At 40.7% G+C, this 22,701-nt stretch overlaps 1 protein-coding gene across 1 annotated transcript in view; it reads right to left on the bottom strand.

Moving 5' to 3' along the window:
• The window catches only part of LOC150091113 (UBX domain-containing protein 7), a 690,832-nt gene that overhangs the window by 435,848 nt on the left and 232,283 nt on the right, over positions 1-22,701 (bottom strand). Inside the window, exon 4 of the mRNA XM_090384602.1 lies at positions 9,027-9,041. Coding sequence (XP_090240728.1) covers positions 9,027-9,041 — 15 coding nt within the window. The remainder of the gene's footprint in view (positions 1-9,026; positions 9,042-22,701) is intronic.

The following is a 22,701-nucleotide window of genomic DNA, read 5'->3' as shown; positions in this document are numbered from 1 at the left end:
TATTTTGCATCTACATTCACACATGAGGAGTTATTCAGAGAGGGCGAATGACAGAGTTTAATTCACCTCTGGCAGTGAGGTAGATGATTCTGTAATAACTGAGAGGGAAGTGGAGGAGAAATTGTTGAATATAAACATAAAAAACGAACCCAGGTTGGATGGGAACTATCCAGTTATATTAAAGGAGGCTGCAAAGGAATTACCCGTGGACTGGAGATGTGCAAAAAAAAAAAAAAACTGCAGCCATTGTCAACCACTGCAGGATGGAAGTCTCCTCAGCAATTCATGTTAAGGGAAATGGACCATAATCTGCCACGCTGGTCCAGTGCGGGTTGGTAGATTGGCCGTTCAGGGGCTTGAACGCCAGTCTACTCAAGGAGTGTGTGCTACTGCACTCCCGTTTCTGACCTCTCGGCTACTGAGGCCTTCTGCGAATGTGACCCCAATTCACAAGGGAGGGTCAAAGGGCAACACAAGTAATTATAGACCTGTTAGTTTAACTTCTGTTGCAGGAAAATTAATGGAGGCTAGTTAAAGAAGCACTGCAGGATCATCTAGACAAGACTTCAGTTACAGCTCTGACACAACATGATTTTGTTAAGGGAGAGTGTTGCCTGACAATTTTGATTGGATACTATGATGAGATCACAAAGGAACTGGATGCAGGGAATACCTTTGATATCATATATTTGGATCTTATAAAGGCTTTTGATACTGTGCTGCTATGGATAAAGGGATGATTGAGTGGGAGAAGACAAGACAGTGGTAATCAATGGACACTATTCATCATGGACTAATGTTATTAGTGAAGTCCCTCAGGGTTCAGTGTTGGATCCACTGTTGTTTTCTGTATTTATAAATGATATTGATGATAGTATATCAAGCTGAATGTCCAAGTTTGCAGACGATACGAAAGTTGGCAGGGTTGTTAAGGACACTAATTACAGTACGCTACTCCAAAAGGATCTAGAAAAGTTGAGCAGATGGGCTGAGAGGTGGCAAATGAAGTTTAACATTGACAAATGTAAAGTATTACATATGGGAAGCAGTAACCCCAGAGTAACGTATCAACTCTGCGGTACTACATTGACAGTGGTAGAGAACAAAAAGGACATGCGGGTAATTGTGCAGGCAGATATGAATTTTTCTGAGCAGTGGAGACAGTCTGCAAGAGTAGCTCATGGTGTCTTGTCAATGATATACAGGAATTTTTCTGGTAGGGATAAGGAGGTGATTATCCCCTTCTATAAGGCAATAGTCAGGCCACACCTTGAGTACTGTATACAGGTCTGGAGGCCTCATTTTAAGAAGGATGTTGAGCTGTTGGAACGAGTACAGAGAAGGGCAACAAGATTAGTGAATGGAACAAAGGGTTGCTCTTACGAAGAAAGGCTTAAGCGTTGCAAATTACAGTGTCTGGAGACTAGGCACCTGCAAGGTGATCTGATTGAGGTGTATAAAGCCTTGAATGGTTTGAGCATGCTCAATGCTGATGGGATTCTTCCTTTTGCTCAGATGAAGAGCCTGAGGGGGCATAGATTCAAATTGAGGAAAGACAGTTGTAGAATAGATGTGCGGAAGTTTGCCTTTAGCCAGTGGGTAGTTGGTTGGTGGAACAGATTTCCATCTTTTGTTGTGGAAGTTGATAGCCTAAATAAATTTAAGGCTGAGCTGGACAGGTATTTGGAACGAACGGAGGGGTGAAATGGGAGCATTGTTTTTTTTTTTTTTTTTTTTGGCTGATGCTGCATAAGCTTGCTTTCTTGCATCATATGCCTCTACTAATGCTAAAATGCTCATTCTCTTCAGGGCAAATTTGTTCGACATGGGTCTCATCATACACTTCCTTCTATTGTGTCTGGGCAGAATTGCAGACACTTTTAAATTTAATCCTGACACGTTACTTTTCTTCAATATCGACCTGTACTTGCTAAGTACATCCCCGGATCTCCTACTCTTAATGTCATTAGTGCAAACATGTACAACAATATCACACTTTGCACCCTAAAAAGATATCTCCTCTACAACATAAACTTTTGTCCCTGGGAGACATACCCCTGGTGATATTCCAACTATCCTTTTTGCACAATATATTTCACTTCTCCCTGACAATTTAGTCACCTACAATAACTAGCTCTTGTGGAACCAGCGCATTCTGCCTTGATGATTGCCGCTGTGCTGCCTGATGCACAAGAATGAGCTCTAGCGTTGAGTTGGGCAGCTGAGATTTTAATGGATCTCCGAAGTTAATTCCTGCGAGGGCTTCTACCCTACTGTTCAAACTGTCATAGAAGTCCATCAGTATACCGAGTTGACACCTAATTTCTTGACATTCTCTGCACCTACAGCATGTTCACATAAGTGAAGACATGCAAAGCTTGCAGATACAGCTGTGTACATACTTTATTGTTCCTGATTTAAGACATGACTGGATTACAAATACTTTTGTGAGTGTTGTTACAACTCTGACATCAAAAGAATTTGAGAATAAAATCTAATTTAACATCTATCATAAATCTACAAACACTGGTATGCTTCTGCATTATAGCAGCTATCATCCCTTTCACCTACAAAAAATTGATCATCTTTAATCAATTTCTCAGTGCTTATAAATATTCAACGACGGAATCTGCTTTGGGCTCAGAAATACAAATATTAACCAGTCGATTCTTAAACAGGGGTTACCCACTTGCTACAATAGACAGAATTATTGTACAAGCTAAGGAGAGAATACAAAAAAAAATACATGACCCAACAATAGTAATATCAAAGAATATTTAATTTCTATCCCATACGTTGAACAATGGCACAAACAACTTAACAGATTCTTTAAAGGTACCGAATTTAAAATTGTGGCCAGGCCAGGAACTGAACAATCGCTCAGTTCTTCCCTCATTTGCAACACAAATAAATGACCTGGTATACATTTCTTGCAGTGATTGTGACTTGTCTTATCAGGGTTCTACGCAGTTTCCCCTGAATTTTTGTGTTAATCAACACGCGGCCTCAGTTCGTGCTTCTTGTTCAGCAGTGTCAGAATTATCCTTTCATGCTATTAATGAAAAACATACTTTTTTATTTAACGAGGCCAAAATACTTAGTGTCCAATATAATGGATCACAAATTAGCAACACATACAACATACCCGATATTCTTCCCGATGAGTTAGAACATGCGTTGAAGAATCAAAAAGCCTAATAATTAATTGCAGAAACCGTTGAAATTAAATTGCATGAGAATTCTGTTAATGCTTGCCCACCATATCTAATCTCCGACTTGTGACATTTATGCACATGCATGAAGACAAATAATCCTTATTTAAGTTCCATGCTCACCCCTATTTGGTAATTTCTGGAGAGTATCATACTGAAGTGTTGTACGTATCATATTGAAGTAAACTTCTCTTATTCTTTTACAAATATTGATATCAACGTAGAACGTATTGAGCACTATAACTCTGGTTCATACTATTAATTATTACTTGGATTGTTATTTTCATTACCTTCAATATGCATTTATTCTCTGTATTTTTATAATTATGTCTAATATATTTACTTCTTTTTCCTATTAGTAAAATTTTAGCACCATGCATTGTATATATTATATATATACATTGGATTAAATGTATAAGGGGGGATAAATTTGAAGAGTTAGTTAGTTAGTTAGTTGAGTTTTATTGGCGCATTAGCAACTTAGGCTATAATGCGCCAAAACTTTGTCAACAAAATTAGTAAAACATTCAGTGACCTAATGAATTAGGTCACTAAGTCAGAGTATAAAAACAATTGTAAACTGTAAAAGATAAATATCTGTAAAAGATAAATATCTGTAAACGAGTAACAATAGTAAACCTTAAAATAATAAGATTTTTTTTTTTTTTTTTTTAAATACGAGTAAAAAGGTTTACTGTTTTTAGGAAACTAAAAATAGCAGACACATGGTCATTGTCGGATAAAATCTGACTGAGTGTATATGGCTCAGTCAGATGGTTAAAAGCGGTATAACGAGCATTTCTAAAATTGGTACAGTCACATAAAATATGTTTGATGGAAAAAATGGTGTCGCACTGCTCGCACATAGGAGGGTCATCAGCCCTCAGCAAAAAGGAGTGTGTTAGATGACAGTGTCCTATGCGGAGCCGAGCAAGAACAACTTCCTCTTTGCGATCTCTGCGTAAGCTGGACCGCCATGGATGGATCATAGGCTTAATTCGACATAGTTTGTTTGTAGTAATCAGTCGATGCCACGAATCTTGCCACTGAGATTGTAGGTTACTACGGATCACTTGCCTGTAGTCTGTATAGGGGACTAACAGGTCAAGATTATCCGTCAGGGCTGCCGATTTGGCTGCAGTGTCAGCCAAATCATTTCCTCTAATCCCGATGTGACTGGGGATCCAGCAGAATCGGATATCGAATCCACTTACAAAGAGGCTGTATATTATCTGCTGGATTCGGGACAGGGTTGGATGATTAGTGTATGACATCGCTGATAAAGCCTGTAGTGCACTCATTGAGTCGGCATATATAATACTCCGTTGGTAACGGTGTTTTCTTATGTGATCTAGAGCTAACTCTATGGCATGCAGCTCTGCAGTGTAAATGCTGCAGTCAAGGGGTATCTGCTCTGATACGGTATTATTTGGAAAGACAGCAGCAGATCCCACATACGATTCTGACTTCGAGCCGTCTGTGTAAACTGGCAAGAAGTCAGAATGTTCTGCACGGTGTTGTGAATAGAGCTGAAGGTAGACAGAGGCTGGAGTATTAGACTTCGTCGCAAGTTTGAGCGAGAAGTCACATGCTGGTGTTTGTGCATGCCAAGGTGGAAGGGGCTCCTTTGGTGATCGAGCGACCTTGTCTACCGAGATGTTAAGCTCATTGAGTAGCTCTTGAACACGAATGCCGAATGGGTGATTGGCGGTCCGCCGTGTGTTATAAAGATTTTCCCATCGTGGCTCGAAAACGGATGTCCACGTGGGATGGTCCGGCAGGGACTTCAGCTTGAAGGCATATTGTAGAGACAACTGCATTCGTCGAAGCGACAAGGATGGTTCATTTGCTTCGACATACAGACTTTGGACAGGTGATGTTCGGAATGCACCAGTAGCGATACGAATGGCTTGGTGATGGATGGGGTCAAGCCAACGAACAGCGCTATTTCTGGCAGATGCATACACCTGAGACCCATAATCTAATTTTGAGCGTACAAGTGCACGGTACAGACGTAGTAGAGTGCATCGGTCTGCACCCCAAGAGGTAGAAGAGAGAGAGCGGAGGATGTTAAGCCCTCTCGTACACTTCGTACGTAGCTGACGAATGTGTTGAACAAATGTCAACTTTTTGTCAAAAATGAGTCCCAGGAATTTTGCCTCTGATACGACTGGGATGGTGCTTTGTCCAAGTCGTAATTCAGGCTCAGGGTGGAGGTTACGTTTGCGACAAAAATGGACGCAAACGATCTTCTCCGGTGAGAACCTGAAACCATTGGCCGTGGCCCAGATGTTAACACGGTCAATAGCTTGTTGCAGTTGTCTCTCAATAACCCTCCTATTGCATGATTGAGAGAATATGCTGAAGTCATCGACATAGAGTGCACTGTTTACAGTTGGAGGAAGTTGTTCTGAAATAGAATTTATTTTAATGGCAAAAAGCGTAACACTTAAGACAGATCCTTGTGGTACCCCCTCCTCTTGGCAAAAAGGCCGCGAAAGGGAGGATCCTACACGAACTTGGAAATAACAGCAGGATAAAAAATTTTTAATTAAAATGGGAAGGTGGCCTCTCAGACAGAGATTGTATAGGTCTCTTAAAATACCAAATCTCCAAGTTGTGTCGTATGCTTTTTCCATGTCAAAGAACACCGACACCAAATGTTCTCTTTTTAGGAAAGCATCTCGGATAGACGTTTCCAGTCTAACTAAGTGGTCCAATGTGGACCTATTTCTTCGGAAGCCGCACTGAAAGCGGGAGAGAAGGTCATTCGATTCTAAATACCATAAGAGCCGAGCATTGACCATTCTCTCCAATATTTTGCACAGACAGCTGGTCAGAGCAATAGGACGATAGTTTTTTGGATATTTAGGATCCTTTCCTGGCTTAGCAAAAGCAAGAATAGTTGCCTTGCGCCAGGTTTCCGGAAAGTGCTCCTCAAGGAAGATTCTGTTGTACAGGAGGAGCAGACGGTCCATGGATTCTGGTGAAAGATGTTTGATCATTTCATAATGGATGTTGTCTGGTCCAACAGCGGTAGCCTTTGTACGGGCGAGTGCTCTTTTCAGCTCATGGATATTAAATGGCCCATTGTATGGGTGGGATCCCTTCGATGTGAATTTAAGGGCCTGTTTTTCAGCGTTGCGCTTTAGGACCAGAAACTCTGGGGAGTAAGATGATGTTGCGGAGATGTTAGAAAAAGTTTCCCCAAGAGCATTCGCTATTGCAGTAAAATCTGCAATAGTACATCCATTATATTCAAGGACCGATGAGGGGTGCGCTGTGTATTTTCCCTTCATTTTCCGGATTTTATCCCAGACTACCTTAGAGTTGGTAGACTGGTTAATAGATGATGTAAAACGGATCCACGATTCCTTTTGACTCTGACGACGGATGTAGCGTGCTGTGGCTCGTGCACGTTTAAAGGCTATAAGGTTGGTCGTGGTAGGATATCGGCGGAATATCCCCCACGCTTTGTTTTGAGCCTTTTTTGCTGCTGTGCATTGTGAATTCCACCAGGGTTTGGGAAATGGTGGAAACCGGGCAGATGTTTTTGGAACAGTATTCGCAGCTGCTTGGACAATATTTTCTGTGATGTACTTAACTGCATCATTGATAGGCTCTTGACTGACTGTACTAAGATCAAAATTTGCCTGATGTTGGAAGGCAGTCCAGTCAGCCTGATCAAACTTCCACCGTGGTAACCTGAAGGGAAGACATGGTCTCCCACTGTGTAACAAGGTTATCACAGGGAAGTGATCACTTCCATATGGATTCTCCTCCACTTCCCAAGTGAGTGAAGGGAGCAGAGAAGGGGAGCAGATAGAGAGATCAATGGCAGAAAAGGTACGGGCAGGCATGTGGAAAAAGGTGTTTGTTCCAGTATTTAGAAGGGAAAGGTCATTGTCATTGAGCATACGCTCTATGACTCGTCCCCTTCCGTTGATGTTAGCACTACCCCACAGGGTGTTATGTCCATTCATATCCCCGAGAAGTAATAAAGGGGGAGGCAACTGCGTTAGAAGATCATCAAGGTCTGCCTGGGAGATGTCAGTCCCAGGTGGCAAATAAATAGAGCATACAGTTAATAAAAATACCACTGAAAGGCGAATTGCAACAGCCTCTATGCTGGTTGTAATTAGCAAGGGCTGCACTGGGGTATGGTTACCCACAAGGATAGCCACTCCCCCATGTACAGAGACGTCCGCAATTCTATCCTTTCGAAAAACTGTGATGTTGTGCATGGTGGGATCATCATTTGCCTTTAGATATGTCTCCTGCAAGCAAAAGCAAACTGGCTCGTGCTTTTGCAGGAGGGCCTTGATGTCATCTATATTTCGCCGGAATCCACGACAATTCCATTGTAGGAATTTAGCCATTATTTTGGCTTGGTGGGTCCATCAGGCGGCTTCCGAGGTGCTGAGGGCTTACTTTTGTCAGTCTTGGATTTATCTTTTTTGGGGAAGAAAGGACGCTGTCCCGTGTCCATTTCCTCCTCCGCAAAGAGTTCCAAGACTGACTCTTTGGGTACCTCCTTCTGCTCGACATCCATCTTTTCTTGGGTACTAGGGGGGACTTCCCCTTTCTTATTCTTTTCTTTCATAACTACCTTTGTAATTTGTGGAGCATTAGGAGGTACCGATATAGGAGTGGCAGCTGATTGGTCCTTCTGTGTAGGTTTTTGCGAACTTAAGAGATACCGCGCGATGGGAGTGAAAGACTCCTTTGGAGGAATGGTCATGTCCGTCTGAGTTCCGACGGAACATCTCCCTGCTACCTTCTGGGCGTAGGTAGGTCTGTTGATATTCAGGGGTTTGACCGATTTCCTTGCCTCCTGGTATGATATATTTAGCTCTGCCTTCAGCCGTTGAATTTCTTTTTCTTCTTTCCACCTCTGGCATGCTCGTGAGTAGGCCGGATGTTCGCCCTCACAGTTAATACAGGTGGGTTTTGCGGCTGAACAAGCTGTTGTTTCGTGGTCCTTTGCACCGCATCGAGCGCATGCAAGGACTCCACGGCAGGCCATTTGAGAATGTCCATACTTCTGGCACTTAAAGCACCGTAAAGGGTTCGGAACGTATGGACGCACTGAACAGTTGATGTATCCAGCTTTAATCTCGTCAGGAGGTTTAGGAGTGTTAAAAGTCAGGATTACACTCCTGGTTTTAACAATTTTTCCATCCCTTCGCGCAGTGATTCTCTTGACGGCAATGACTCACTGTGGTTTTAATTCGGAGCAGATTTCCTCCTCGGTGACGTCGAGAAGGTCCCACTCCGAAATGACACCTCTCGATGAATTGAGTGTTCTGTGTGGTGTCACTGTTATAGGGATTCCTCCGATTGATGTTATTCGGAGTAGATGTTCGGATTGCCTGTCATTTTTTGTTTCAATTAAGAGGTCTCCAGAACGGAGCCTCTTAACTGATTTGGGAGAACCTACTAACCCATCTAACCCTTTTTGAATAAAAAAGGGCGACATTTTACCAATCGGTTTTTCACCGGTGGAATGAATAATTAGGAATCTTGGGACAGGCCCCGATGATGATGTTTCAGTTCGCTGCCTCTTTGTTGCAATAATATCTGCCTCTCCGTCTATGTTTTCAGATAGGGACCGGGTTGGGGCCCCTGAAGAAGTAAGTTTATCAGGATTCATGGAAATTTTTAAGTTGTTCAGTGCCCGGGCTCCCCACCCACCATGGAGCCCAAAGGGACACCCACTACCCGGCATGCAATAAATGCGCTCGGGAGTGGGACGCCAGGGCTACCCAGACACTATACCCGCACCGCCGCCAGCCTGAATCCTGTCCCTCGGACCATGAGGGTAGGGGCGTGGCATTGACACGGTTGACCCTCGCAGGCGAGCCTACTAGCCGATTGATCCTAGCCGGGCCTTCCAGGACCACCCGTCTTGTCGAAGCAGGGGCCAAAGTGGTGTATTGAAGCTGGGCCCCTGAACCACCAGGATCCCCCTTTCCGAATTTCCACGGGTCGCAGCGCACGGCAAACACGCCGGATTCCATTGATGTAAGCCCGGAACCTAGGCTGTGGGCGTTGGATCCCAGTGATGCTAGTCTGGAAGTCCAGCAGCGTCACTGGGAGGTCCCCTCACCACGTACAGATGCCCACGTCGGGGGGATAAATTTGAAGAGGTTTATCTACTTATCTATCTGCCTTCTTAATTGTAATGCATTTAGTATGCAGATATTACACACTATTTTTTAAATTTATGCATTCTTTTGATTAATAAAAATTGATTTTATTTATTCAAGTTTTTTTTTTTTTTTTTTTTAATACTAAGTATTTCCAAATATAAAAGTCTATTGACATGTGGGGCTGTGAAATGTCTTTAAGTTAAGTGCCTTATATTCAAAATGGTTGGGAATAAGTTTTGGGTATACGCATCAGCCACAAGTACAGGATCTGTAAAGGAGATGTTTGAAAGGCTCCAGTAACAATACAAATAGCCTGATGATCAGTGGGGGTCCAGCAATCAAAGTATATTGTTTGTGGCCGATGTGTGATACACATCGGTAATACCTTAAACTTGTAATACAGTTGAGATCACATAAGTGCACAGTAAATGTGTAGTCAGGTGCAGTAGCCAACACTCAAAGAAGAGGAGAGAGCACAGAGAATATTCTGGCCCTCGGGTTCTTGAAAGGGTCCAAAGATGGGCAACTTGAATGGTGAGACTGGCAGAAAAATGACCATACGAGAAAAAATTCTAATTATTTGCACTACAAACTTTGGCAATCATGCACCTCAGACATGACCATGATTGAGGTTTATAAGGCTATGAGAGGGATTAGTAAAATGAATGATAGAATTCTCCCTGTTATAAAGAATTCCAGAACTAGGGGTCATAAATTCAAATTACAAGGTTTAGATTAAATTGTAGGAAGTTTTCTTTTAGCCAGTGAGTCATTGATTGGCAGAACAAGTTGCCCTTGTAGGTAGTTGAGATTGACAGTTTGAATAAATGCCAAGTTTAACTGGATAGTTTCCTGTGTGAGGAGGGAAGCATATAATTTGCATTTTCTTATCTACTGGTGTGCGTGTATTTTTTTTTTTTTTTGCCAGTGCAGCAAAAGCCTGTGGCTTTGTGGTACTGTATGATGAATACTATTACTCTCATGTACGTTGTATGGAGTTGACGGATATGCTTAAGACACGGTAACTTTTTATCAAATATGAGTTGCAAGAATTTCGTGTCTAACACTACTGGAATAGCATTTTGTCCAAAATTGATTTCAGGTTCAGGATGAAGATTATGCTCACAACAAAAAGGTATGCAAATGGTATTTTGCAGCGAGAACCTGAATCCATTCACCAGTGTACAGGAGTTAAGTCAATCAGTGGCTCGTTGCAGTTGTCTTTCAATAACCCTCATGTTGCATGACTGAGAAAATATATTAAAGTCATCAACGCAGAGGATGACTATTTACAGTTGGAGCAGTGGGGTAGCTAAGTTTTGTGGGCCCTTAGGCAAGAAATCATTTTGGGTCCCTTATTTTTATTAAAATAAATTTTAATTAAATATAATAAAAAAATGTTCAATCATTTTAATAACATAAATATGTATTTTATTTACAATCTTTATAATTTGACAAACATCAAAAACACGAAAATTAATATTACAATATGATACTACTTTTAAATACAATTTAACAAACAAAAAATTATACTATAGCTAATAAATTTACAAAAAAAGTTAAAATGTTACTTTTAGCACTTTTCTATTTGTGAAATCATTAATAAAATCCATTACTGGCATATTTATGCTCAATAGCCAACATTTCAAGACTGCACAGTCTACTTTGACCAATAGCATTTCTTTTATAATCTTTTATTATTCGTAATTTACTAAATGATTTTCTTTCGGCAGAGACAGCTGGCAGGGTAAAAAATAACATAAATAAAGTAAAAATTTTTGAAAATTCAAATAAAAAAATTGTCTGATGATGAAACATTATTACAACAATTTACACTATCATTAATAACTAAATTGAAATTGTGACTTGCACAATGAATGTACTCTGCATTTGATTGGATCCTTTTAATGCATGACTGCACACCATTATAAATCCCACTTGTGGCATTAGCCCCATTATATTCCCTGACCATAACATTTTTCAATGGGAATATTTAGTTTGAGTAATATTTTCATTATATTATCCATCATCATTTCTGCCGAATGATCATTCATGTCATAGAATCCTAAAAACGTTTTACAAATTCCAAAATCTTTGGATTTTTCATTTTCGTTGCAAATTATGTGAACATGTTGTACAATAGCACTTAACTGATTTTTTTTGTGAGATCTTGAGTAGTATCCAAAATTAGTGAATAGAATGGTGCTGAATTAATTTTGAGTGTAACACTTTTCTTTTGTTAATTTGTTACCTAAACATTCTATTAACTCATTTTGGATAGTGAGGCTTAAATAAGTTACTGAACCAGATGACTTATTAATAATTTGTGTCATTACGTCATCATAGTAGGAAAGTAAACGGACTTGCAATAAAAAATTGCCACTGTAATGTTCCGAAAATCCTTCCCAATGACCACGAAATTACAAAGAATTTTTAGCCAACATAAGCGTTATCTGAAATAACCATTCTAGTACCATTTACCAAAAGTTACTTACTTGTTCCTTACTACAAGGATCTTACTTGTTCCTCAAGATCTTTATCAATCGTTGCGTTCTTTGCCACATTTCATGTATAGCACATGCCTCGATATGATGTTGAGAAACACTGAGTTTTTATCCCAAAAAAGATAGATTTTTCCAATCTCATAGCCCGGAGTAGCACAGCCACAAACAAGGAACTGGGCCAATATGTTGAAGTAGAATAGTACATCACTAAAACTTCTATTTTGTTGTTCAGGATCCCTTGGAAATGGTCCTTTAGGTCCCTGAGGTGACAAACTCAATGTTTCATTTTGTTTCATAGGAAATGTTAATGTCCACGTATTCTCCAAGATTGCTTGAGAGAATAAACGGCGCACTGCATTCAGCATTAATTTCCGACAAAGGCATATCTATTATTGTTGAATTGTTTTCATTTGATGACGCTGCTTGATTTAAATGATCCACAGATATATTTACACCAGCAGCATTCTTTTATGCATTTTCTGGTTCAATACTGGTCTTTTCTTTACCTTCTTCTGAACATAATTCATTTAGAAGACCTTAATGTTTTTTAAAGAAATTATCTAATTTAGGTAATTTGACTGCTTGTTCTTTTGCTTTCTTCATTGTTATTTTTGGGCTCCACTCTTTCACTTTTTCTTTTCATCCATTTTTAACCAAAAATTTTATTAATTTAATTTTAAACTCTCCTACTCTCAAAATTGAGAGTAGGAGTGTGCTATAGGCCTAATGACTCTGATGAGTATAATAATATATTGTACAGGGAAATAGAGTGGGCCAGTAAATCAGAGAGTCTTATAATGGGGGATTTTAATTTCCCAGATATTGACTGGAATTTGTGGGTTGGTCACTCGCACACTAGCAAGGCCTTTGTGGATTTATTGGATGATTGTTTTCTACATCAGCATGTTCGTGAGGCAACAAGAGGGAGCAATACTCTTGATCTGATTATCAGTAGTGATTCTTCATGTATTAAGAACCTGCAGATAAATGAACCACTAGGTGGCAGTGATCACAGTGTGTTGAAGTGGGATTTACTCAAGGAGGTAACTACCATCAGAGGTAAAGGGAAGGGTTTTTGTTTTCGTAAAGGCGACTATGATGGTCTGAGACAGTATTTAAATTCTATACAGTGGGACCAACTGATGATGTTACCAACAGCAAACTCAAAATGGGAAGCATTCAAGGAACTAATCTTGGTGGCTACCAGGCTTTACATACCAACTAAGAAATATTGTTCAAGGTTTAGGCCTAAATGGTTGTCAGATGGACTAATGAGACATGTGGCAGAGAAGAAAAATGCATGGGATACATACAAATTAATGGGTGACATGGAAGCCTATGATAGATATAAGTTGGTCTGTAACCAAGTCACAAAGGAGATTAGGCAGGCAAAGGCAGACTACGAAAAATCCTTGGCAAAGGATGCAAAGAAAAACAGAAAGGAGTTCTTTACATACTTGAACTCGAGAAGGAAAGGGATGAATCAGATTGGTCCACTGGATATTGATGGTTCAACAGTTGAGGATCCTGCTCAGGTGGCTAACAATCTAAACGAGTATTTTGCATCTACATTCACGCATGAGGAGTTATTCAGGAAGGAGAATGATGTAGGTAAAGTAAACATTGGCAGTGAGCTGGATGATTTTGTAATAACTGAGAGGAAAGTGGAGGAGAGATTGTTGAGGATAAACATAAAAAAGGCACCTGGGGTGGATGGGATCTATCCAGTTATATTAAAGGAGGCAGCAAAGGAAGTATGCAAACCCCTAGCCATAATTATGAGAGCTTCTTTGGACTCAGGGGAGGTACCCATAGACTGGAGATGTGCAAATGTAACCCCAATTCACAAAGGAGGATCAAAGGCTGACACAAGTAATTATAGACCTGTTAGTTTAACTTCTGTTCCAGGTAAATTAATGGAGGCACTGGTTAGAGAAGCACTGCAGGATCATCTAGACAAGAATTCAGTATAGCTCAGACACAGCATGGTTTTGTTAAGGGCAGGTCTTGCCTGACCAATTTGATTGGATACTATGATGTAGTCACAAAAGAACTGGATGCAGGGAATAACTTTGATATTATATATTTGGATCTTAGAAAGGCTTTTGATACTGTTGCACATGGAAGACTGCTGCACAAATTGGAGCAGTGTGGCATTGGAGGCAAATTGCTGCTATGGATAAGGGGATGGTTGAGTGGCAGAAGACAGAGAGTGGTAATCAATGGACACTGCTCAACGTGGACTAATGTTATTAGTGGAGTTCCTCAAGGTTCAGTGTTGGGTCCATTGTTGTTTTCGGTGTTTATGAATGATATTGATGATGGGATATCAAGTTTAATGTCTGAGTTTGCAGATGATACAAAGGTTGGCAGGGTCGTTAAGGACACTACTGACGCTATGCTGCTGCAACAGGATCTGGAAAGGTTGAACAGGTGGGCTGAGAGGTGGCAAATGAAGTTTAACATTGACAAATGTAAAGTACTACATATGGGTAACAGTAACCCCAGAGCAATGTATCAACTCTGCGGTACTACACTGACAGTGGTGGAGAATGAAAAGGACCTGGGGGTAATTGTGCAGGCAGATATGAAGTTCTCTGAGCAGTGCAGACGAGCTGCAAGAGTAGCTCATGGTGTCTTGTCAATGATATACAGGAATTTTTCTAGCAGGGATAAGGAAGTGATTATTCCCTTGTATAAGGCAATGGTTAGGCCACATCTTGAGTACTGTATACAGGTCTGGAGGCCTCATTTCAAGAAGGATGTAGAGCTGCTGGAACGGGTACAGAGAAGGGCAACAAGATTAGTAAATGGAACAAAGGGTTGCTCTTACGAAGAAAGGCTTAAGTTTTGCAAATTACAGAGTCTGGAGACTAGGCACCGGCGAGGTGATCTGATAGAGGTGTATAAGGCTTTGAATGGTTTGAGCATGCTCAATGCCAATGGGATTCTTCATCTTTCTCAGAATAATCACCTCAGAGGGCATAAATTCAAATTGAGGAAGGACGGATGTCGGATAGATGTGCGGAAATTTGCCTTTGGCCAGCAGGTGGTTGGTTGGTAGAACCGACTTCCATCACTTGTTGTTGAAGTTGATAGCCTAAACAAATTTAAAGCTCAACTGGACAGGTATTTCGAACGAACGGAGGGGTGAAATGGGAGAGGGTTTTTTTTTTTTTTTTTTTTTTGGCTGATGCTGAATAAGCTTGCTTTCTTGCATCATATGCCTCTACTAATGCTAATGCTAATGCTAATGCTAAACATATTTTAAATACAAAGAGCAATAATAAACAAATACATTTTTGTATGTCAATTGCTGTTTTGATAATGACTTGAACAAACTTGAATTGAAATTAATCAACTAACAACTTTTGACACCGTATATTGGCTAAATGTTCGTATACGGTGGGCCTATCCCTCCCTGCCCTCCTGTCAAGTTGGGGAATCCCGAACACCATACGATATGACACATACAATTACAGTAACTGAAAGGGTGTCTGATCACTATACAAAGTTGCATTTGTAAAAGCAAAATAGACTGCCACTGCCACCACCTGGGTTTGTTATGTTTTGGCTATAAGATATAAGAAGAATTCCTTCCTTATTCTAGATGTATAACATTTTTGAGGAGCTCGTGAGAAAAATATTTTTATTACACGTTGCATCTGTCTATAGGCATAGTAGGGGCGGCCCCTACTTGCATCTGTTTATGGGCCCTGGTGAAGTAGGGCCCCCAAGGCTTTGCCTACTTTTGCTATATGGTAGCTATGCCCCTGAGTTGGAGGAAATTGTTCTGCAATGGAATTTACTCCCTCCTCTTGGCAAAAGGGATGAGAAAGTGGAGTTCCTACATGAAATTGGAAATGCCAATGGCTAAATATCTTTTAAAAAAAAAAAAGGACGGTGACCTCTAAGACAGACTATATGTCTTTTAAAATGCCAAATCTCCAAGCTCTATTATATGCTTTTTTCCTTATCAAACAACACAAACATCAGACGTTCTCGTTTAAGGAAAGTATTGATGTTGCCAGTTTTAAATCGGTACTTTTGGAAGACACACTGCAAGTTGGAGAGAAAGTCATTTGATTCTAAATACCATATCAGACAAGCATTAATCAATCTCTCCAGAATTTCGCACAAATAGCTAATCAGAAGGTTGATGGAGGAATTTTCAGATCCTTTCCTGGCTTAGCAAAAGCAAGAAGGGTTGCTTTGTGCCAAGAAATTGCCCTTCGATAGAGATTTCTTTATTTTTATTTATTTTTTTTTTTTATGTGGACCCCAAACACGAGAGGTATTAGAACCTATAGTACTTAGTACCATGCTTGGGTTGGAGATTGAGAAGACGAAAGAAGATATTTGTTGACATTGGACTTGAACTTCTTTAGATTGTAATTTTCAGGAAATACGTATGAAGGAAGGTTGTTCCAGAAAACGGCAGTTGAATGAATAAATGAGGAAGATGAAAAGTTGGTTCTGTGGGTTTGAAGTTGGACAGTAAACGGATGTTGGCTGGTGGCGGCACGTGTTCGGACTGTTTTGAAAGAGAGAGCGGGAATTATAGAAGCCAATTCAGAAGAACAGTGCCCATGGAAGTATCTGTAGAAGAGGCATGCAGCAGAAACAGTGCGTCTATGAGACAGCGAGTGGAAAGACTCTGTTAGAGATGAATCATTAATTAACCTAACTGCCCTCTTCTGAATGGAATCAAGAAGCCTGAGAGAGGTTTTGGGGGCACCACCCCAGATGTGGGAACAATATTCCATGGCAGGGCGGATTTGCGATTTATACAGAGTGAGCAGCTGTTTGGAAGAAAAGTAACGCCGAGAGCGAAAGAGAAAGCCAAGTTTTTTAGATGCAGAGGAAGCAATATTTGTAATGTGCTTGTGCCAAGAGAGATTAGAAGTCAGGGTAATCCCCAAAAGAGATATATCATTTTGCCTAGAAATTGGAGTGTCACTAAAGATAAGCATAGGAGCAGAAGAATCATTTTTGCAAGATATAAGACAAGACTGAGTTTTAGAAGGGTTGAAATCAACTAAGTTGTCTTTGCCCCACTGGAGAATTACCTGAAGATCAGCATTTAAGGAATTGGTAGCAGATTTTCGAGAAGTTGAAGCTGATTGAGCAGGACAAGGTTTCTCAAAATGGAAAGTTGAATGCAATGTGCTATCATCAGCAAAACTATGGATAGGATTTCCAGTCAATGGAAGAAGGTCATTGATATACAAGAGGAAAAGAGTGGGGGAAAGAACTGAACCTTGGGGGACACCGGCATTAGTGGAGAAGTTAGAAGACAGAGCCATCAACCATCACCCTCAGTGAGCGATCAGAGAGAAAACTGGATAACCAATTACTAAAAACAGTTGGCAAACCATAAGATGGAAGCTTGTTTAGAAGACCTTTATGCCAAACACGATCAAAAGCCTTTGAGATGTCAAGAGCAACTACTTGTGTTTCACCGAACCTTTCCACTGAATTAGTCCATAAATGTGTAACATAAGCCAGAATATCACCAGTGGATCGACACTGACGGAATCCATACTGGTGATCGTTGATCAGACGGAAGGTTTCTAGGTAGTTTAAGAGTTGGCGGTTAATTGATTTCTCCATTACTTTAGAAAGAGTAGAAGTAATTGCAATGGGACGATAATTGGATGGGAGGGATTTGTCACCCTTTTTAGGAACCGGCTGGATATGAGCAAATTTCCAAGCAGAAGGAAAAACACCTTTGGAATAAGAAAGTGAAAAAAGGCGACAAAGAATAGGAGTGAGTTCAGGAGCACAGGTTTTGAGAACAAGTGGAGAAACACCATCAGGACCTGGAGCTTTCTTAGCATCGAGATTCATCAAAATCCTTCTGATATCCTACTGTAGATTTTAGTGTTTTGCACCAACCTTACGTAAAAATAAAAACACAAAGGAAACTGGACTTTTAATAACTGTGTTTATAATAAATTATAATAACCTGTATTTACAATAAATTTAACTTTACGATAAACTATACATATAAAACATTAAAATCTGCTATATTAAGAACAATAAAATGCATTAAAATATACTAAGTTAAAAGCGATAAAAAACCATAGCTTTCAAAGGCTCCAGCCTTCTTCTTCAGCGGTTTTTTTTTTTTTTTTTTTTTTTTTTAGGCTCCAGCCTTCTTCTTCAGCGGTATTTTCTTATTCTGCAGTACATCTTTAAATATCAGCAGGTTCATGGTACTCATCACGTGTTTCATTCTCACGCGTTCCGTTCTCTTGCGTTGTGGAACCGGAAGTGGCTCGAGCGGGAGTCATACGGAACCGTTCATCCCTTCTGAGGATAGTGGCCTCAAAGAGAGGATGAATCCGCGTACCTCTATCTCTATTAATGTTGATTGTAGAACAGATCCGCAAACTCTCGAGCCACTTACGGTCCCAGAACTTATGTGCCCGATCGGTGATGATAGCATCGTCCGGGGAGACGATGCTATCATTCACCGCTGAAGAAGAAGGCTGGAGCCTTTGAAAGCTATGGTTTTTTATCGCTTTTAACTTAGTATATTTTAATGCATTTTATTGTTCTTAATGTAGTAGCAGATTTTAATATTTTATATGTATAGTTTATCGTAAAGTTAAATTTATTGTAAATACAGGTTATTATAATTTATTATAAACACAGTTATTAAAAGTCCAGTTTCCTTTGTGTTTTTATTTTTACGTAAGGTTGGTGCAAAACACTAAAATCTACAGTATGAATATACCCAACCTCAGAGGCCTGTTTGAAGAATTACTTCTGATATCCTTTTGACGGAAGACCACAGGAGGCATTGAATGGAGTGTGTTGGGAATGGTGGGAGGTGTTTTACCAAGATCATTAATACATGAGCTCGAAGAAAAATGGGATGCTAGCAGGTCAGCTTTATCCTTGGCTGAAGTGACAACAGAACCATCTGGTTTGGACAGAGGTGGGAGCAGAGATTGGCAAAAGTTGCGGCCAATAGCTTTGGCAAGAGACCAGAATGCTTGGCTACCATTAGGGCAAGAAGCAAGTTTTCTACTCTTAGCCTGTTCAAACTCTAGTTTGGACTGATTAATAACTGCTTTACAATTGTTGCGAGCTTTGGTGTAGGCAGAAAATGAAACTGAAGAATTAGAAACAAGCCAATTACGATATGCAACATTCTTCTCTTGGACAGCCTTAGCACATTTATTGGAAAACCAAGGTTTAGATAAAGGACGAGATTTTAAAGTGGAGTGTGGGATAAAGGATTCCATTCCTGCAAGAATAATTTCACTGACACGATCTGAGCAAACGTTGACATCAGAACTTTTGAAACAGTAATCCGACCAAGGAAAAGAAGAAAAGAAGTCTCGCAGGTCATCCCATTTTGCATTCTTGTAATGCCAAACAACACGAGTTTGGGAATAGCCATGAGATAAAGGTTCCATTGGAGAAGAGACAATCACCAAGTTGTGATCTGAAGTGCCTAAAGGAGCTCTCACTTCGACCGTGTACTTAGAAGGGTTGTTTGTGAGAAAAAGATCGAGCGTATTGGCTGTATGATTAGGATTGTCCGGTATTCTTGTAGGTAAATGAACAATCTGTGCTAGGTCATTAGTAATTGCAAAAGCATCAGCATCTCGACCTGCTGGGTCGGTGTGACTAGAAAACGGAAGCCAGCTGGGGTTGTGAACATTAAAATCACCAAGGAAAATTACCTCACTGTTAGTAGAGTTGGACTGGAGAAAGTCAAGTTGCAATGAGAATAAGTCAAAGAGCTCCAAGTGATTAGTCGAGTTGGGAGAACGGTAGAGACAACAGATGAATTTGACACAATGAGGTAGAGAGATTTTAAGCCAGAGAAGATCAAAGAGAGGAGATTCCAAATTGCCAAGTCGCTGACAGGGAATATCAGAACGGACATATGCACAAGTACCACCTTTGAGGCGAAAGGAATCATACAGCGAATAATTTGGGCATCTGAGATGAGCAGTAGTTGAATCAACCGATAACTGAGATTCTGTCAGAAAAAGTACATGAGGTTTGGGAGACTGCAAGCGGAAATGGACATCGTTGAGATTAGAATTGAGACCACGTATATTTGTGAAATGAATTAGGAAGTCCTTGGGAGGTTTAGATCTTTTCGCAGATAAGCTTGCTCTATTAGTTTGACAATTCATGGTGTATTCAATAGTAAGAAAAAGTGGGTGGGACATGCTGTATGAAGTAATGAAATTTTTGGATATGGCGTTCATGTGGTAAGAATATACCCAGATCCTTGACATAACATGGCCTCGACAATGCTCCCCGCATACACACTACGCGGACTCCCTCCAGTCACTATCTGGCAGAGTAGAGGTAGCAAGATTATACACTAGCTGATCCGGAAGCCTCCTATAGAGTTACCAATAGGTCCGGTCCGGTGTACTAACTAGCGGCCAGCCTGCGAAAACCGTTTTAGAGCTATACCCTCGAAATGTAAGGAATATTGGATCTCGCCACGACGTTCATCATAACCTCAAAAGTCATCAATCATACTGCATGATGGAAGAGATAGGGAAGGGTTGACCGGAACTTAGCTCTAGAGACTAAACATGGGTTCCACCACTTCAAGCCTCCAATAAGCAAAGTGGTGGTATTTCACCGGTTGATGAGAGTCATCTTCCACCTAGTACTGCCTGGTAACATAGAGGGACGGCGTTCCTCCATGTGGTGTGGGCGCCACACCTCGACCCCTGCTTACGTTGGTTCACACCTGGGTGGTCACCCACCATGTACTTGTGCATGGGAGTTATACCCAGGATTACTAACAGTCCCACCATCGTGAATGTGCAAGCAGAGGATTTGGCTGTCACAGACCATCCGGACTTCGCCGAAATTGGGTCCACTTGACTTGAGTGTCACCCGAATATCAGTTCCATCAGTGTTTTAGACTCCCAGGTAGCAAGTACAGCTTGTCTGGCATATCTGAGAGAATGTCTGTGACAACCTCAAGCACCACATACAGAAGATTATACAGAAGATTTCTGAGAAGGGTGCTTAATCATTTCATAATGAATGCCAACTCCAATTGCACTTGCCCTAGAGAAGGTTAGAGCTCTTTTTAGCTCCTATATAGTGGACAGCCCATTGTTGGGATAAAGACCCTTTGATGTGAAATTAAGTGCCTGTTTTTTCATTTTTAGGTTTCAGGACCAGGAACTCTGGGGAATAAAATGATACCAGAGATGTTAGAAGACGTTTCCCCAATAGTATTAGCTATTGCAGTTGGCTCTGCAATAGTGCAATTCATTATATTCTAGGATACGAAGTGTGATATGTATATTTTCCCTTCATTTTCAGGATTTTGTCCCAGACCACCTTAGTGCTGGTGGACTGGGTAATAGACAATGCGAAATGGATCCACAATTTCATTTTACTCTTATGACGAACGTACCATGCTTCAACTCATGCACATTCAAAGGCTATTGTTAGAATATTGTTAAAACAATTCAAAAACAATTCAAAATATTGTTAAAATATCCCCCAAGCTTTGTTTTGAACTATTTCTGCTGCTGTGCATTCTGCATTTCAATATGGTTTGGGAAAAGGTGGGAAGCAGGTAGATGTTTTCAGAATGGCAGTTGCAGCTGCATGAACAATATTTTCTGTGATCTGCATCACTGATAGGCTCCTGACTGACTGCAGCGATGCCAAACTCTGCTAGACGTTGAAAGGCATTCCAGTTAGCCTGATCAATCTTCTAACAAGGGAAGGCAGATGCACAATGAGATCGTCAAGGTCTGTCTGGAAGATAGCCCCAGATGAGAAATAAATCAAACAGACTGTTAATAAAGACCCTACCATAAGGCAAATTGCTACCACTTCTATATTGGTGGAAAGCGGCACAATTCGAAATTGGGTCTCGCTATCCACAATGATAGCAACTCCTTCATGGGCAGGTCCATCCCCTGTGAAAACAGCACTGTGAAAGGAAGGGTTTTCATTTGCCTTCAAATGTTTCTTGCAAGCAAAAGTAAACTGGTTCATGCCTTTGCAGGAGAGCCTTGATGTCATCAGTATTTTGTTGGAATTCACAATTCCACTGGATGAATTTAACCATTACTTGGGCTTAGTAGATCCACTGATCAGCTTCCAAATTGCCAAGGGCTTGATTTCCTCAGTCTTGGATTTATCTTTTTTGGGGAATATCGGTGCTGTCCTGCGTCCATTTTCTCCTGCACAAAAAGTTCCAAGACTAGGTCTTCTGTCACCTATTCCTCTGTATCCATTTTTTTTTTCTTTTCTTGTGGTTGAGATGAGGTGCTTTTGACTGCCTTTCCTTGCGGTTCTCTTTTGGAGTAGCTGGTGGAGCAGGAAGTACTAATATAGGTGTGACAAGTAACTGGCTTTTTTGAGTTGATTTTAACGAACACAATAAATGGCAGGCAGGAGGAGTGAATGACTAACAGTGGTATGATAGTATAAGTTGAGTCCCTATGTTGCACTTTACAGGAACCTTTTGGGCATGTGAGGGCTTGTCACTATTTATTGGTTAGATGTATTTTCTGGCCTCTTGATAGACATTCAGCTCTATTTTTAGCTTTTGGATTTCTTTTATCTTCCTAAGGATGACAAAGAAATTGCTAACGATGCTATCCTTAGCAATTTGTACAAACTGCCTTAGCTGTTTGTACAAATTTGAACATTCCTTACTCTCGTGGTCTTTCGCACCACATAGAGCACAGGCAGGAGAGCCACGACATGCTGTTTGCGAGTGCCATACCTTTAGGCTGAGACAATCATATTTCCCCAGGGGGCTCACATCTGGTGAGTATGGGCTTGGCACACCCAGGATCCCGAGCTGGACAT

The sequence above is a fragment of the Mastigoproctus giganteus genome, chromosome 1 (genome assembly GCF_048544385.1).
Source record: "Mastigoproctus giganteus isolate SK-2022 chromosome 1, ASM4854438v1, whole genome shotgun sequence".
Lineage (NCBI taxonomy): Eukaryota > Metazoa > Arthropoda > Arachnida > Uropygi > Thelyphonidae > Mastigoproctus > Mastigoproctus giganteus.
This window is presented reverse-complemented; position numbering and strand designations above follow the sequence as displayed.